Source organism: Numenius arquata, chromosome 12 (assembly GCF_964106895.1).
Source record: "Numenius arquata chromosome 12, bNumArq3.hap1.1, whole genome shotgun sequence".
Classification (NCBI taxonomy): Eukaryota; Metazoa; Chordata; class Aves; order Charadriiformes; family Scolopacidae; genus Numenius; species Numenius arquata.
This window is the reverse complement of record NC_133587.1, coordinates 44,031,241-44,047,071: the sequence shown is the minus strand read 5'-3', so window position 1 is coordinate 44,047,071 and position 15,831 is coordinate 44,031,241. Positions and strand designations below refer to the sequence as shown.

Here is a 15,831-nt window from a genome sequence, read left to right as displayed (position 1 = left end):
GGTGACATGGTTGTCCCCTCTCCCAGTCTTCCAAGAAGGCCAAGACGGCGGAAGCGGACACGTCCAGCGAGTTGGCCAAGAAGAGCAAGGAGGTGTTCAGGAAAGAAGTGAGTCTCTGGTGGGGTGTTTGTCACTGTCCCACTCCAGTGACATGTCTCAGGGGGACATTGGAGGGGGGTTCAGTGTCCCACACGGGTGATGTGACAATGGCGTGGGACACCCCATGGCTCGGGGACATCCCATGGCTCGGGGACATCAGGGTGTTCCACTGTATTGGATCCCATGGGAACGCGTTGGGATGGAGACCCTGGTTGGGTGCAGGGGTTCCTTGGGGACACGTCGCCCTAGGGACACGTCACCCTGGGGTTGGGAACAAGGCCACATGCAGGTGTCCTCTCCCGCAGATGTCACAGTTCATCGTGCAGTGCCTGAACCCCTACCGCAAACCCGACTGCAAGGTGGGACGTATCACCACCACCGAGGACTTCAAACACCTGGCGCGAAAGGTGACAGCACCGCGGGGACATCCCCCCCGAGGGGGGACATCGGCCCCTCTGCCGGCTCCTCTGGGCAATGGGGGAGGGAAAGGAGCAGTATTGGGGGGATAACAGCCGATGTTGGGGGGTTAATAGCCAATATTTGGGGGATATTAGCAAATATTTGGGAATAATAGGGAATGTTTGAGGAATCATAAGCAATATTGGGAGAGTAATAGCCAATATTTGGGGAATATTTACAAATATTGGGGGGTATTAGCCAATATTTGGGGAATATTTGGGTATAATAGGGAATATTTGGGGAATGGTAGCCAATATTGGGGGAGTAATAGCCAATATTGGGGGAATAATATCCAATATTGGGGGAATAATAGCCAATATTGGGGAATATTTACAAATATTGGGGGAATAATAGCCAATATTGGGGAATATTAGGGAATATTTGGGTATAATAGGGAATATTTGGGGAATAGTAGTCAATATTGGGGGAGTAATAGCCAATGTTTGGGGAATATTAGCCAATATTGGGGAATAATAAGGAATATTGGGGGAATAATAGGCAATATTTGGGAATATTTACAAATATTTGGGGGGTATTAGCCAATATTTGGGGAATACTAGGGAATATTTGGGTATAATAGGGAATATCTGGGGAATAATAGTCAATATTGGGGGAGTAATAGCCAATATTTGGGGAATAAGCAAGTAGTTGGGGAATATTAGCCAATATTTGGGAATCATGTGGACTATTTAGGGGATATTAGCCAATATTTTGGGAATATTAGTCACTATTTAGTAATAACAAGAAATATTTGGGGAATCATAAGCAATATTGGGGGACTAATAGCCAATATTTGAGGAATAGTAGCAAATACTTGGGAATAATAGGGAATATTTGGGGAATAACAGCCAATATTTGGGAGAATAATAGCTAACATTTGGGGAATAACAGTCAATATTTGGGGAATATTTGGGAATAATAGGAAATATTTGGGGAATAATAGCAAAATAACTTGGGGAATCCCCAAGACTGGGCTGACTGGGAATTCTGGGAATAACGGTGGGTGTTCCCGGCCTGTCCCCCCACCTCCCGCAGCTGACTCACGGCGTCATGAACAAGGAGCTGAAATACTGCAAGAACCCGGAGGACCTGGAGTGTAATGAGAACGTCAAACACAAGACGAAGGAATACATCAAGAAATACATGCAGAAATTCGGGGCCATCTACAAACCCAAAGAGGACACGGAGCTGGAGTAACCACCACCACCATCTCTGTCACCATGTCCACTATCACCACCATCTCCATCATCTCCACCACCATTTCCGTCACCGTGTCCACCACCATCTCCATCATTTCCATCGCCGTGTCCACCACCATCTCCATTATCTTCACCGCTGTGTCCACCACCATCTCCATCACCGTCCCCACCATCTCCATCACCGTCCCCACCATCTCCATCACCGTCTCCACCATCTCCACCACTGTCTCCACCACCATGTCCACCACCACCGTCTCCACCACCATCTCTACCACCATCTCTATCATCTCTACCACCATCTCCACCATCTCTACTGCCATCTCCACCACCGTCTTCGTTGTCACCACCACCTCCACCATCTCCACCATCTCTACCACCATCTCCACCACCGTCTTCGTCGTCACCACCACCTCCACCATCTCCACCACCGCGCCCACCACCTTCTCCACCTCCTCCACCACCCCAGCGACGCCGCCCGCGGCCCGACCTCGGAATAAACGCCCCGTTCTGCCAGGATTTGCCGTTTTCAACCACCAACCTGTGAATTTATTATTATTATTTTTAAAAAAAAAAGAAAAAATAGAGAAAATAAACTTCCCCCCCCCCTTCCCGACGGCGCCAGGAGGTTCCTGCTGCCGGGGCCACGCGGAGGCAGCCACGGACGCCCCCCCCCGCGCCACCAACCTCTGTATTATATTTTAACCTATATGTGAATATATTGATAATTTTCCTTTTTATTTTATTTTTGGGGTTTTTTTTTTGGTTCCTTTTAGCCCAAGTCACCACGGGAACACTTTGTAACGATAGTTTCGGGGTTATTTTTTTTGTTGGTTTGTTTTTTTTTTTGATTGTTTCCTCGGTTTTTATTATTTTATTTTAATTTTTATTTTTTTTTTTCGGTTCCGCGAAGTTGAATCTGGTTTTTTGGGGTTTTTTTTTGTTTTTTTTTCTTTTTTGTGTTGTTTTCATGTAAATATTGGGGAGCGGGGCCGCCCCCGGGGGTTTCTGGCAGGGCCTCGCGCCGTTGTTGATAAGATTGATTTTACTGCTTTAAATCATTTTACTTTATCCAATTTTTACGGAACTTTTTATGTAAAAAAAAAAATGACCAAAAAAATAAAAAATAAAAGAAAAAAAAAAAGACCAAAAAAAAAAAAAAATATATATATAAAATAAATCCACACCCGATCCCGCCCCTGGAAAAAAGGTTTGGCTTTTGGGGAGGGGGGGACACGATGGTGGCACCGGTGGGGACATGAGGATTTGTCCCCTCTCGCTCCCCGTCAGCCCCGGACGGGGTTTCGGGGTGACCCAGCTCGGGGCGGGGGTGTCTGTGGGCATTTTGGGGTTAAAACGGCTCTTTTGTGTCACTTAGTGTCCCAGTTGTCCCCCGGTGCCACCTGCCTTGGGGTCTTTGGGGGGTGTCCCCTCCCCTAGGGCCACCTCTCCCCCCCCCCCCCCCACTGTCCTTGTGGGGACAGGGGTGGGACACCGCGCTTGGGGACACACGGAGACAGAGCCCAGGGACACACGGACACTTGAGGGGACACATCCTGGTGACACAATGCTTGGAGGGGGGACACACAGGGATGCCTGAGGACACACATCCTGGGGACAGGGACACTTGAAGACACCTATCATGGTCACACACGCTTGGGGACACACATGGACACCTGAGGACACACATCATGGGGACGTGGTTGGGGACACGCATGTCCTGGTGACACGTGCTTGGGACCACACAGAGACCCAATGACATACGTCCTGGGGACACACGGACACCTGAGGACACACATCATGGTGACACACGCTTGAAGGGACACGTCCTGGTGACATGCTCTTGGTGGGACACACGTCCCAGTGACACACAGAGACCCAAGGGACACGCACCGTGAGGACACATGGACACCTGAGGGGACATATCCTGGTGACGTGCACTTGGTGGGACACAGGGACACCTGCAGACATGCATCCAAGTGACACATGCTTGGGGACTCACAGACACCCAAGGGACATGCATCATGGTGACCTGCTTGGGGAGGGAGGGGACACACGGACACTTAAGGGGACACATCCTGGGGACACACATCCCCGTGACACACACTTGTGGCGACACGTGTCCCAGCGACAGCACCTGGGGACACACAAACACCTGAGGACACACGGACACGGAAGGGGACACATGTCCTGGTGACACGTCCCAGTGGCACGTGCTTGGGGACACACGGACGCCTGAGGACACACAGATCCCGTTGACACACGAGTGACACGTTTAATGGGACCAGCCGCGTCCCCCCCCCCCACTCTGTCACCGTCCCCCGCACCGGGGGCCACCAAATCCCCCCCCACCCCCCCCTCCCACCCCAACACCCCTAAAAAAGTACAAAAAAACCCCCCAGACAGGCCCGAGCAGGGTGTCCCCGCGGCCCTTGGGGACGGTCACACGGCGGAGGTGGCGTCCCCTGGTCCCGCCAAGCGCCGGGCGACGTCGTGGCGGCCGATGGCCACCAGGGCCTGGCAGAGGGTCTCCATGGTGGCCCCCTCGGTGCCGGCCCAGGCGCTGAGCAGGGCGCGGGCGGGGGCCCGGCCCCGGCCGAAGGTGACGATGGCGTCGGGGCCGAAGCCCAAGCGGGTGGCCAGGCCCCGCCAGTCCCCTCCCGGCCCCCCGCTCTCCAGCAGCCGCTCCAGCTCCTCCTGACGTTGGGGTGACACCGAGCTCAAGGGGTGGCCCTCGGGGCGGGGGGCTGCGGGTGGGAAGAAAGTGTGTGTGGGGGGGTCGGTGTTGGCACCTTGAGTCACTGCCCGGTGCCATTTCTGTGCCGGGGGGTGTCACCGGCTCCCGGGAGAGAGACACTTATCAGGATACAGGTGCTCCCCAAACCCATCCAGGTGCTCCTCAACCCCATTTGGGTGGTCCCTGAACCCCATCTGGGCGCTCCCCAGCTCATGGGTGCTCCCCAACCCCATCCAGGTGCTCCTCAACCCCATCTAGGTGCTCCTCAACCCCATTTGGGTGGTCCCCAGGTCATGAGTGCTTCCCAACCCCACCCAGGTGCTCCTCAACCCCATTTGGGTGGTCCCCAGGTCATGAGTGCTCCCCAACCCCACCCAGGTGCTCCTCAACCCCATTTGGGTGGTCCGTGAACCCCATCTGGGCGCTCCCCAGCTCATGGGTGCTCCCCAACCCCATCCAGGTGCTTCGCAACCCTATCTAGGTGCTCCTCAACCCCATTTGGGTGGTCCCCGGTCATGAGTGCTCCCCAACCCCATCCAGGTGCTCCTCAACCCCATTTGGGTGGTCTTCAACCCCATTTGGGTGGTTCCTCAACCCCATCTGGGTGCTACCTAACCTCCATTTGCATACTCCCCAGGGCACGGGTGCTTCCCAACCCCATCTGGTTGCTCCCCAACCTTATTTGGGTGCTCCCCAATCCTGTCTGAGTGCTCCCTGGGGCATGGGTGCTCCCCAACCCCACCCGGGTGAACCCCGAGGTTCCCCAGTGCTCCCCAACCCATCTGGATGCTCCCTGGGCTGTAGGTGCACCCCAGCCCCGTATTGGTACCCATATGGTAGAACCCCAAACCTATGTGGGTACTCCCTCAGCCATGCTGGTACCCCAAATCCAAGCGGGTGCTCCTTGGGATATAGGTGCACCCCAACCTCATATGAGTGTTCCCCAGGCCATGGTGGGACCCCAAACCCATGTGGGCGCTTCCTGGGTTGTAGGTGCACCCTAAAACCCATGTGGGTGCTCCCCGGCCCATGGTGGCACCCCAAACCCATCCCTGGAGCACCCCAACCCCACCCAGATGCTCCCCAAAGGTACAGATCCACTCCATGAACTACCCACCCATGAACACGGGTGCTCTCCAACCCCATCCTGATGACATCGGGGAACAACACCCCCTCTCCCCCCCCCCCCAGACCTCACCCCCCCCAAACCCATCGCTGGGTGGTGGGTGCTCACCCTTGGCGGGCTGGTGGGGCTCCTGCAGGCTGTGGGTGTCGAGGAAGACCCCGCTGTCGCTGTGCAGCTTCTCCCCCTCGGGTGACGTCCCCAAGTCCCCTGCCCGCGCCTTGGCCAGCTGCTTCTTCTGCCTGCACGTGTGCCAACTGCCCACGGCGGGGGGGACACGACACAACTGTCACCCAGGGACCCCATAACCACCTCCTGTGTCCCCCCCCTCCCCGCCCTTGTCCCACCCCACACCTACCACTTGAAGGCCACGTAGGCGAGGAGTCCCACCACCACGGCGGCCAGGAGGGAGCAGTAGACGGGGATGATGTCCTTGCCGGTGGCCTCGGGGGGCGGTGGCACGAACTCGGGGGTGGCGGGCGAGGGGACCCCCGTCACCGACTCCCTGGGGGGGTCCCCTTCCATGCGCTCCAGCTCCTCATCTATAGGGAAGGGGGGGGGGGGGGGAACCCCCCTGTCCTGCCTCAGTTTCCCCTTGTGGGGCAAGCGGCACCCAGAGGTGGGTGGGGAGGGGGGAGGCGGGTCGGGGGGGGGGTTACTCACTGTGGGTGCAGGGCTGGCAGGGGGTGTCGGGGTGACCGCAGGGCTCGGTGACGCCAAAGCTGGGGGGACAGGGGGGGCAGCACCCCCCCGCTGCCGTCGTCCCGTCGCTCCCGCACCCCCCCGGCACCTGCGGGCACAAAGGCGGGGGGTGGGGGGGGTGGGGGGGTGTCCTCAGTTTCCCCCCCAACGCTGTCCCCGGGGGGGGGGGACACGACACGACACCAGGACACCCAACTGCCCCCCTCCCCAAACCCCCGCTGTGTCCCCCCCCCACCCCCGCCCCGTGGTGGGGCTGGTTTGGGGTCCCGGGGACCCGCTCCTTGGGGGGGGGGGGGGGGTGATGGGGGGGGGGGACACATTGAGGGGGTGCGGGGGGGGGACATTGGGGGGGGGGCGGGGGTCGTCCCCGGCTGGGTGGGGGGGTGGGGGGTGGCGGGACCCCCCGCGGGGGGGGAAGGGGGGGGGGGGGGGATAGAACAGGGTGGGGTGAGGAGCGAAAGAATTTAAAAAAAACCCAAACAACAAAAAAAAGAAATAATAAAGGAAAATAAATAAAATTGAAAAAAAAAAAAAACGGATAAAAATAATACAAGTCAATAATCCAATTAAAAAAAAAATAAATAAAAATAGGCAGGAAATAAAACTCCTTGAGATGAAATGAAAAGAAACGGAACGAAGTGAAATAAAAAAAAAAAAAACCGAAGTGAAAACTCGGGAATAAAAAAGTGAAATGGAATAAAAGAACGAAATAAAAGGCAAGAGAAGGAGATAAACCCAACTGAAATAAAACAAAGCAACCCAAGAGAAACCAGAGGGAACCTCACCCCGCAGACACCCGGTAAAGTCACACCGAGCCCCCCCCGGCGGGTCCCGGAGGGGGGCGGGGGGGGCAGCGGGGAGCCCCGTCCCGGTGCCGACCCCCTCCCGGTCCCGGTGCCATCCCCGTCCCATCCCCGTCCCATTCCCATCCCCGTCCCCGTCCCCGTCCCGTCCCCGTCCCGTCCCCGGTCCCCGTCCCGCACCGGGCAGAGCAGCGGCAGCAGCAGCACCGGCAGCACCGCACGGTCCCGCCGCATCGCCCCGACCGGACCGGACACGGGACCCGTTCCGAACAGACCCGAACCGCTCCGAGCCGACCCGAACAGAGCCGAGTCGGGCCGAGCCCAACTTCTTCGAGCCTCTCCGGGCCCCGCTCGGTCCGGTTCGGTCCACCTCGGTCCGGTTCGGCGCCGCTCGGTTCGGTTCGGCCCCCTTCGGCTTCGTTCGGCTCCGCTCGGTCCGGTTCGGCCCCCTTCGGCTTCGCTCGGCTCCGCTCGAGTGGGATGGGCCGGGCGCGGCTCGCCGCGGGCCGGGCAGGGCGGGGCGCTCCGCCATTGGCTGCGAGCGGCCGGGCCCCGCCCCTCCGCCTCGGCTGGGCTCGGGCCCGCTTCGGGCCGGGCTCGGCTCCGGGGATCCCAGGTTCGCGTCCCGGTGCGGGCCGCGCCGGTGGCCGCTGGCTGGATGGGGACGGACTGGTCCAAACTGGGATCGGGGAGAAGGTGTCCCTCCTCTCCACCGCTTCCCCACGGCCTGTTCCCTCCCTGCCCCGGGGCCGGAAGTGTCTGGAAATGGGTAAAGCGGCTTTATTGACCCCAGTGTGAGCACCCCAGGGTGGCCTCAGCATGGGTGCAGGACCTTGGCATGGGTGCAGGACCTTGGCATGGGTGCGGGACCCCAGCATGGGTGCAGTCTTGGCGTGGGTGGAGGGTCTCCAAGTGGGTCCAGGGTTTCAGCATGGGTGCAGGACCCCAGCGCCGGTGCAGTCTTGGCGTGGGTGCAGGGTCTCCAAGCGGGTGCAGGACACTGGCATGGGTGTGGGACCCCAGCAAGGGTGCGGGGCCTCGGTGTGGGTGCAGGAACCTCAGTGTAGGTGCAGCAGGACCCTGGTTTGCGTTGCCTGGCCTCGGCATGGGTGCAGGATGCTGGCATGGGTGTGGGACCCCGGTAAGGGTGTAGGACCCCAGTATAGGTGTGGGCCACCAGTATGGGTACAGGGTCTTGACCGTTGGTGCAGGACCTCGGTGAAGGCACGGGACCTTGGTGTGTGTGTAGCACCCCAATGTGGGTACAAGACCCTGGCATGGGTGCATGGCCTCAATGTATGGATGTGGGACCCCAGCATGGGTGCAGAGTCTTGGCATGGGTAGAGGGTCTCCGAGCGGGTGCAGAACTCCCAGCATGGGTGCAGCACCCCAATGTTGGTGCAGCAGGACCCTGGTTTGGGTGCCTGGCCTCAGAGCGGGTGCAGGATGCTGGCATGGGACTCCAGTATGGGTATGGGACCCCAGTATAAGTGCGGGACCTCAACATGGGTGTGGGACACCAGCATAGGTGCAGGACCTTGGTGGGAGTGCATCACCTTGAAGTGGGGAGAGGGCCCACCTGGCATGGGTGGGGGACCCAAGCTTGGGTGCAGCACCCCGATGTGGGTGCAGGACCCTGGTTTGGGTGCCTGGCCTCAGCGTGGGTGCAGGATGCTGGTGTGGGACCCCGGAATGGGTGCAGGCTCTTGGTGTGGGTGCAGGACATTGGTGCAGGTACAGGACCTTGGCATGGGTGCAGCACCCTGGCATGGGTGCAGGGTCTCGGCATCGGTGCAGGGGCTCGGTGTGGGTGCAGCACCCCAACGTGGGTGCAGCACCCCAACGTGGGCACAGCACCCCAGAAGCTCCTCACTCTCCTCCCTACCAGCCACGGACAGGGTGCCAGAGCTCCACCACCTTCCCCTCGGCGTGGACGTAGTAGACGGGGTGCATGGCGGCGGTGGCACAGGCCTGCAGGGCGGGGAGGGATGTTGAGTTGGGCATGACGGGGCATGACATGGTGTGACGGGGCATGACAAGGCATGACGGGGCGTGACATGGCGTGTACTCACATGGTAGGGGATGAGAGCCAGGGTGCTGCCCACCGGGAAGCGCTCAAAGTCCAACCGGCCATCGATGGCTTCCACCTGCCCGTGCTCCTGCGTCAGCCCCACCAGCCTGCGGGGACACGCCGTCACGTCCCCACCCCATGTGTCCCCCAACACCCCCCACCCCACCACCCCCCACTACGGTGCTCACCTGAGCTGGGGGTGCCCCTCGATGGTGGCACAGCCCATGGTTGATTGGTGACGGCCGTGGAGGCTGAGGGCAGCCCACCCGCAGTCCACCAGCAGCTGGTTGCGGTGCGGGTAGTGACCGATGACCCTGGTGAGGACACGGATGGCCACCTCCTCTGGCTGGCAGGAACCCAGCAGGGTCTGCTGAAGGTCTGGGAGAAGAAGGTGCCCAGTTCAGGTTGGGGTCCATCCCACCCTAGGGAGGAGGTCACACCAGGGTGGTGGTGGGGGTTTCCAACCAGCTCACCGTAGAAGAGGTAGTTGCCCGGGTGGAGCTCGGTGAGCTGGGCCATCTCCGGCACCGGGTGGCTGCAGGACGGTGTGGAGCCGATGCTGGCCTGGGGACACGGTACACCCGCCTGTCGCAGCCTGCTGGCACATGGGACCTTCTGAGGGGCTGGGGCATGGCCAGGAGGGGATATCACCACCAGGCACCATAGAGGTGGGACCAGAGGTGGGTCCATCACCCTTGGTGCCACAGGAGCAAGACCAGAGATGAGTCCATCACCCCCAAGTACCATGAGGACTGGGACTAGAGATGGGTCCATCATCCTTGGTCACCATGGGAGTGGGACCAGAGGTGGGTCCATCACCACTGGATGCCACGGGAGCGGGACCAGAGGTGGGTCCATCACCCCCAAACACCATAGGGAGCAAGACCAGAGGAGGGTCCATCACCCTTGGGTGCCACAGGAGTAGGACCAGAGGTGGGTCCATCACCCGCAGGCACCGTGGAAGCAGGACTGGAGATGAGTCCATCACCCCTGGGTCCCACAGGAGAGGGACCAGAGATGATGCCTCAGGGAGTCCCAGATGTGCCAGGGAGCCCCTCAGACATTCATGGGAACCATCCAGCTGTGGCAGAGACCCCCCCCCCAAATGTGCCCAGGCATCTCCAGATGTGCCTGGGAGCCCCCAGATGTGCCAGAGATCATAGAATCATAGAATCATAGAATCTGTACCCAGATGAGCTGGAGATCCCCCAGATATGCCTGAGTCCCCCCAAGATCTGTAAAAACACCCCCAGATGTTCTTGGGGACCCTCCCTGGATGTACTCGTCCCCCCTCCCAATGTGTCAGAGCACCCCCCCCAGATGTGGCCAGGAGCCCCCAGATGTGGCAGAGCACCCCCAGTTGTACCTGAGACCACCCCCAGATGTGGCAGAGCACCCCCTCAGTATGCCCAGCCCCCCCCCCGCCCCCAGCGATGTGCCAGGGATTCCCCCCCACGATGTGCCAGGGACCCTCCTCCCCCTCGATGTGCCTGAGCATCCCAGAGGTGTCACAAGCACGTCCCCATGCACGTGGGGAGAGGGGGATGGGGGTCCCAGGGGACACCCCCCCTTCCTGCCCCCCCCCCAGGTAAGAACCATCCGGCAGCAATTCCCTCCGGGATGCAAACCCCCGCTGGGACAAAAGGGGTGACAAGGCCGAGGAGGGGGGGGACGATGAGACAATGACAGGTCACAACCGGCCACCAAAGCCACATCAAAGGTGACCTGAGCCACCAACATCCTCCTCCGGCTCCCCGGGGGGGCTTTGTAGGGCCCCCTTTTATTGGGGGGTGTGGTGTGTGTGTGTGTGTGATTTGCATTTACAACCAGCCACCGGCATTTTAATGGGGGGGGGGGTGAGGGCAGTGGGTGACAACCCCCCCCTCCCCCAAAATAACCCCTTTAACCCTGCCCAGCCCGGGTTTGGGCCACTCACGCGGTGACGAAGTCCATCACGGCGGCGGTGGTGGCCCGGGCGATGGCTTGGACGGCCGGGACATCGCGGCAGCCGTAGGTGTCCCCGCAGTGAGCGTAGACCCCCACCAATGTCACTTCCTCCGGTGCCTCCTCGGCGATGGCACGGGCCAGGGACATGGCACCGGGGTCCGTGGGTCGCACGCCGGCTGCCCGTGGGGAGAGGCGGGGGGGGGGGGGGGGTGGTCCAGGCATGGGTGGGGGGCTTGGGAGGGGGCCCTTTGTGCCCCACGTTGGGTGAGATGATGGGGCTGGGGGCCTGGGGGGACATGGGGCATCATCCCCCCCATGGGGCATCACCCCCCCATGGGGCATCCTGGGGGTGAGTGGGTGAAAATGGCGTTTGGGGGGGCTCAAATGTCCCATCGTGGAGGCTTTGGGCCACCTCTGCCCTATGGCTCTTCGTTGAAGAATGACTTTTTTTGGGGGGGGGGAGCACTTAAATGCCCCATCCTGGTTGAGATGGTGGGGTTGAGCGTCTGGGGGGACATGGGGCATCACCCCCCCCCATGGAGCATCCTGGGGGGGGGAGTGGGTGAAAATGGGGTTTGAGGGAATGGGGGGCCCAAATGTCCCATCATGGGGACTTTGGGCCACCTCTGCCCCATGGTACAGCCTTGAGGAATGACTTCTTTTGGGGGGGGTGCGTGTCTTAAATGCCCCATCCTGGCTGAGGTGGTGGGGTTGGGCACCTGGGGGGACATGGGGCATCATCCCCCATGGGACATCCCTGTGGTGGGTGGGTGGGTGAAGATGGGATTTGGGGGTGGTGGTGGGACTTAAATATCCCATCCTGGTTGAGATGGTGAATCTGGGGGCCTGAGGTTGGTGGGACATGGAGCATCCATCCCCAATGGAACATCCTTGGATAATGACTTTTGGGGGGGGGGGGGGGGGAGGGTCTTACATGTCCCATCCTGGTTGGACGGAGATTGGGGAGCACATAGAGCACTCCTTCCCATGGAGAATCCTTGAAGAATGACTTTTTTTGGGGGGGGGGGTGTCTTAGGTGCCCCATCCTGGTTGGAGATGGTGGGTCTGGGGCTTGGGGAAGACATAGAGCATCTCTTTCGATGGGAATGACTTTTTGGGGAGGGGAGTGTCTTAAATGCCTCATCCTGGTTGAGATGGTGGTTCTGGGGGCCTGAGGCTGGTGGGAATAATGACTTTTGGGGTGGGGGGGGGTGTCTTAAATGCCCCATCCTGGTAGACATGGTGGGGCTGGGGGGGGGACGGGACATGGAACACCCCACCCCATTGAGCATCCTGAGGGTGGGTGGATGAGAACACCCTTGGGGAAGACACGTGATGGCCCATCTCTGCATCCACCTCAGGCACTGGTGGGATTTGGGGGGGCTACTTTTGGGGGGGGAGGGATGGAGGTGTTGGGGGGGTGGGGGTGGAGTCACCTACCCCTCCCGTTGCCGCAGTCGAGCTTGAGCCAGACGAGCCAGCGCTTGCCGGGGGGCAACGGGTGCTGGCGCAGGAGGTCCAAGGCCTGGGGGCTGTCGAGGAGGACCTGGAAGGCTTGAAGGCGCTTGGCCAAGGCGGCACATTCCTCCAGCCGCCCCCCCGGCAGGGGGTAGGCGTAGAGGATGTCATCAAACCCCCCCGCCGCGAAGAACTGAGCTTCGGCCAAGGTGGAGACCACGATGCCCCGGCGGGTGCCACCCGTCGCCAGCTCGGCACCTTCTCTGGGGAGGGGGGGTGATGGTGGTGGGAAGGTGTGAGGAGGTGATGGTGGGGGTACTGGGAGGGGAAAGTGGGGGGGAAAAATGAGGGGAGGATGGAGGTCGCTGGGGAGGATGCTGGGGGGATACCGGGTGGGAATGTGGGGGGATACTGGAGGGATGCTGGTGTAGAAGGTGGGGGGATACTGGGGAGGAAGATAGGGGGATACTGGGGGGGAAGTTGGGGAAGATGCTGGGGGAGATGGTGGGGGGGGAGGGTGGGAGTTGCTGGGGAGGATACTGGGGGGATACTGGGGAAGAGGGTGGGAGGATGGTGGGTGGGAAGGTGGGGGGATGCTGGGGGGATACTGGAGGGATGATGGAGATGCTGGTGTAGAAGGTGGGGGATGCTGGAGAGGAGGGTGGGAGGATGCTGGGTGGGAATGTGGTGGGATGCTGTGGGGATACTGGAGGGATTCTGGGGGGATGCTGGTGTAGAAGGTGGGAGGATGCCGGGGAGGAACATGGGGGGATACTGGGAGGGATGCTGGGGGTTTGCTGGGGAGGAACGTGGGGGGATACTGGAGGGAAGATGGGGATACTGGTACAGAAGGTGGGAGGATGCTGGGGAGGAAGGGGAGGGATGCTGGGAGGGATACTGGGGATGATTCTGGGGGGATGCTGGGGGGGAAGGTGAGGGGTGCTGAGCGGGAGGGTGGGGGATGCTGGGAGGGATACTGGGAAGATGCTGGAGGGACACTGGGGGGGATGCTGGTGTAGAAGGTGGGGGGATGCTGGGAGGGATACTGGGGGGAGGATGGAGGGAATGCCGGAGGAGAAGGTGTGGGATGCTGATGGGGAGAATGGTGGGATGCTGGGAGGGATACTGGGAGGTTGATGGAGGGATACTGGGGGAGATGCTGGGATTCTGGGGGAAAGATGGGGATGCTGGGGGAGGGTGGGGGGATGCTGGGGGGGGGGGGGGGGGGCACACTCACAGCGTCTTGTGGGTTTTGACGTGGGGGCGCAGGCGGAGGCCCAGGGCCCGGCAGCGCTCCCGCATGCGCTCGGCGTTGCGCCGCACCGTCGCCTGGTCCAGGGTCAGCGCCGGGGTGGGCAACTGCTCCAGGGGGGCTCCCAGCCACCTGCTGCTGCTGTGGGGGGTGGGGGGGGGGACACAGGGAGCAGGGAAGGGGGGGGGGAGCCTGCCCCGCACCCACTATCCCCCCCCCCAAACCTGCACTCACCATGCACCTCCCCCAAAAAAAAACCCTGCACTCACCCTGCACCCTGGCTGGGGGGGGGACGACAGGGGCCTGGGGGGCAATGGGCTGAGCCCCCCCCCGTGGGATGTGTCACTGAGGGGTGGTTTGGATGGGGACGGTGCGGGGACAGCCCAGGGAGATCCCCCCCCCCCGGCTCCACTGGACACAAACCCGGGGATTCTCTCGCTCTCAGCAGGACACTGGGACTGGGACACCTGGGAATAGGGACAAGTGGGACTGGGACACCTGGGAACGGGACACCTGGGAATAGGGACAAGTGGGACTGGGACACCTGGGAATGGGACACTGGGAATAGGGACAAGTGGGACTGAGACACCTGGGAATGGCACGTACGGGACTGGGAAACTGTGGAGTGGGCCATAATGGGATTAGGTGACCTGGGACAGGGACACTGGGAACAGAGACACCTGTGACTGGGAAAGCTGGGAATGGGACATAGGGAACAGGGACACATGGGACCAGGAGGTCTGGGACACCTGGGATGGGGACACTGGGACATCTGGGACTGGAAAATCTGGAACAGGGACACCTGGGAGAGGGACATATGGGACTGGGATACATGGGACAGGGACACCTGAACCCCCATGGGACTGGGACATCTAGGACTGGGATACATGGCGTAGGGACATATGGGACTGGGACACCTGAGTCACTTGGGATGGGGATACTGGGGAAACAGAGACATATGGGACTGGGAAAACTGGGACAGGGACACCTGGGGCTGGGACACCAGGATCACCTGAGACAGGGACAGTGGGGACTTGGGAAACCCAGGACAGGGGACATCTGGGTCACTTGGGACTGGGACACCTGGGACAAGGGACATCTGGGTCACTTGGGACTGGGACACCTGGATCACCTGAAACAGGGATACTGGGAATAGGGACACCTGGGATGGGAACATATGGGACAGCGACACTGGGAACAGGGACCCTTGGGACTGGGACCCATGGAAATGGGGAACCTGGGACTGGATCACCTGGGATAGGGACACTGGGAGGAGGGATGTCTGGGACCGGGACACTGGAAACTAGGCCACCTGGGACTGGGATGCCTGAGTCACCTAGGATAAGGACACTAGAAACTGGGCCACCTGGGACTGGGACACGTGGGACCGGGCCACCCAGGCCCAGGACGTGGGGACAGTGACACCTTTCCAGGTCCCGGTGGGATGGTGACATCCAGACCTTTTGGTGGGGTGACCTCAGTGTCCCCACCCAGACCCAGGGTACCCACCACGAGGCTGTCCAGGGGTGAAGGTCCCGGTGGCACCCAGAGCACCCATCCCTCCCCCTGCCCACCTGTCCGTCCGTCCGTCCATCCCTCCGTCCGGTGCTGCGGCTGCTCCCGGCTCAGCTCCGGTGGCTCTGGTGGCCCCGGTGGCCCCGCTGGTGCCCGCTCCACGTGACGCCGTGGGCACACCGCAGCAAGCCTTGGCTGGGGACAGAGGTCGCTGCCGGCTGTGGGGCCCCCCCCGGGGGTGGCAGGGCCAGGGGAGGACACGGGCACCGCGGCCGGGGACGCTCAGCCGCCTTGGGACAGCACAGGGACAGTCTGCCAGCTCCCTGGGGACAGGGGCCGGCTACAGAGCCCCATGGAGTGGGGGGGGACAAGGAAGGATGGCTGAGACCTGGCACGCTCATGCTACATGTGCACAGGGCTGCTGAGATCTCCCCGTGCTCGTGACACGTGGGTGCGCGGCTGCTGAGAC

General features: G+C 60.9%; 3 protein-coding genes across 3 annotated transcripts in view; 1 reads left to right on the top strand and 2 right to left on the bottom strand.

Moving 5' to 3' along the window:
- Nucleotides 1–2,851, top strand: part of SETD2 (SET domain containing 2, histone lysine methyltransferase) — a 52,797-nt gene extending 49,946 nt beyond the window's left edge. Inside the window, exons 18-20 of the mRNA XM_074157649.1 lie at nt 27–107; nt 405–506; nt 1,594–2,851. Of these exons, the coding sequence (XP_074013750.1) occupies nt 27–107; nt 405–506; nt 1,594–1,755 (345 nt within the window). The 3' untranslated portion in view covers nt 1,756–2,851. The remainder of the gene's footprint in view (nt 1–26; nt 108–404; nt 507–1,593) is intronic.
- Nucleotides 2,852–4,196: 1,345 nt separating this feature from the next.
- LOC141471227 (death domain-containing membrane protein NRADD-like) lies at nt 4,197–7,997 on the bottom strand. The gene is made up of 4 exons (XM_074157648.1): nt 7,415–7,997; nt 5,973–6,156; nt 5,726–5,871; nt 4,197–4,501 (listed from the first exon to the last, which is right to left on the bottom strand). Exons 1-4 carry the CDS (start codon nt 7,995–7,997, stop codon nt 4,197–4,199), a joined length of 1,218 nt encoding a protein of 405 aa, XP_074013749.1.
- Nucleotides 7,877–15,477, bottom strand: LOC141471081 (D-serine dehydratase-like). The gene is made up of 8 exons (XM_074157481.1): nt 15,422–15,477; nt 13,833–13,988; nt 12,578–12,858; nt 11,127–11,313; nt 9,664–9,785; nt 9,379–9,568; nt 9,192–9,297; nt 7,877–9,090 (listed from the first exon to the last, which is right to left on the bottom strand). Exons 1-8 carry the CDS (start codon nt 15,439–15,441, stop codon nt 9,001–9,003), a joined length of 1,152 nt encoding a protein of 383 aa, XP_074013582.1. The 5' UTR covers nt 15,442–15,477; the 3' UTR covers nt 7,877–9,000.
- Nucleotides 15,478–15,831: the final 354 nt, after the last annotated feature.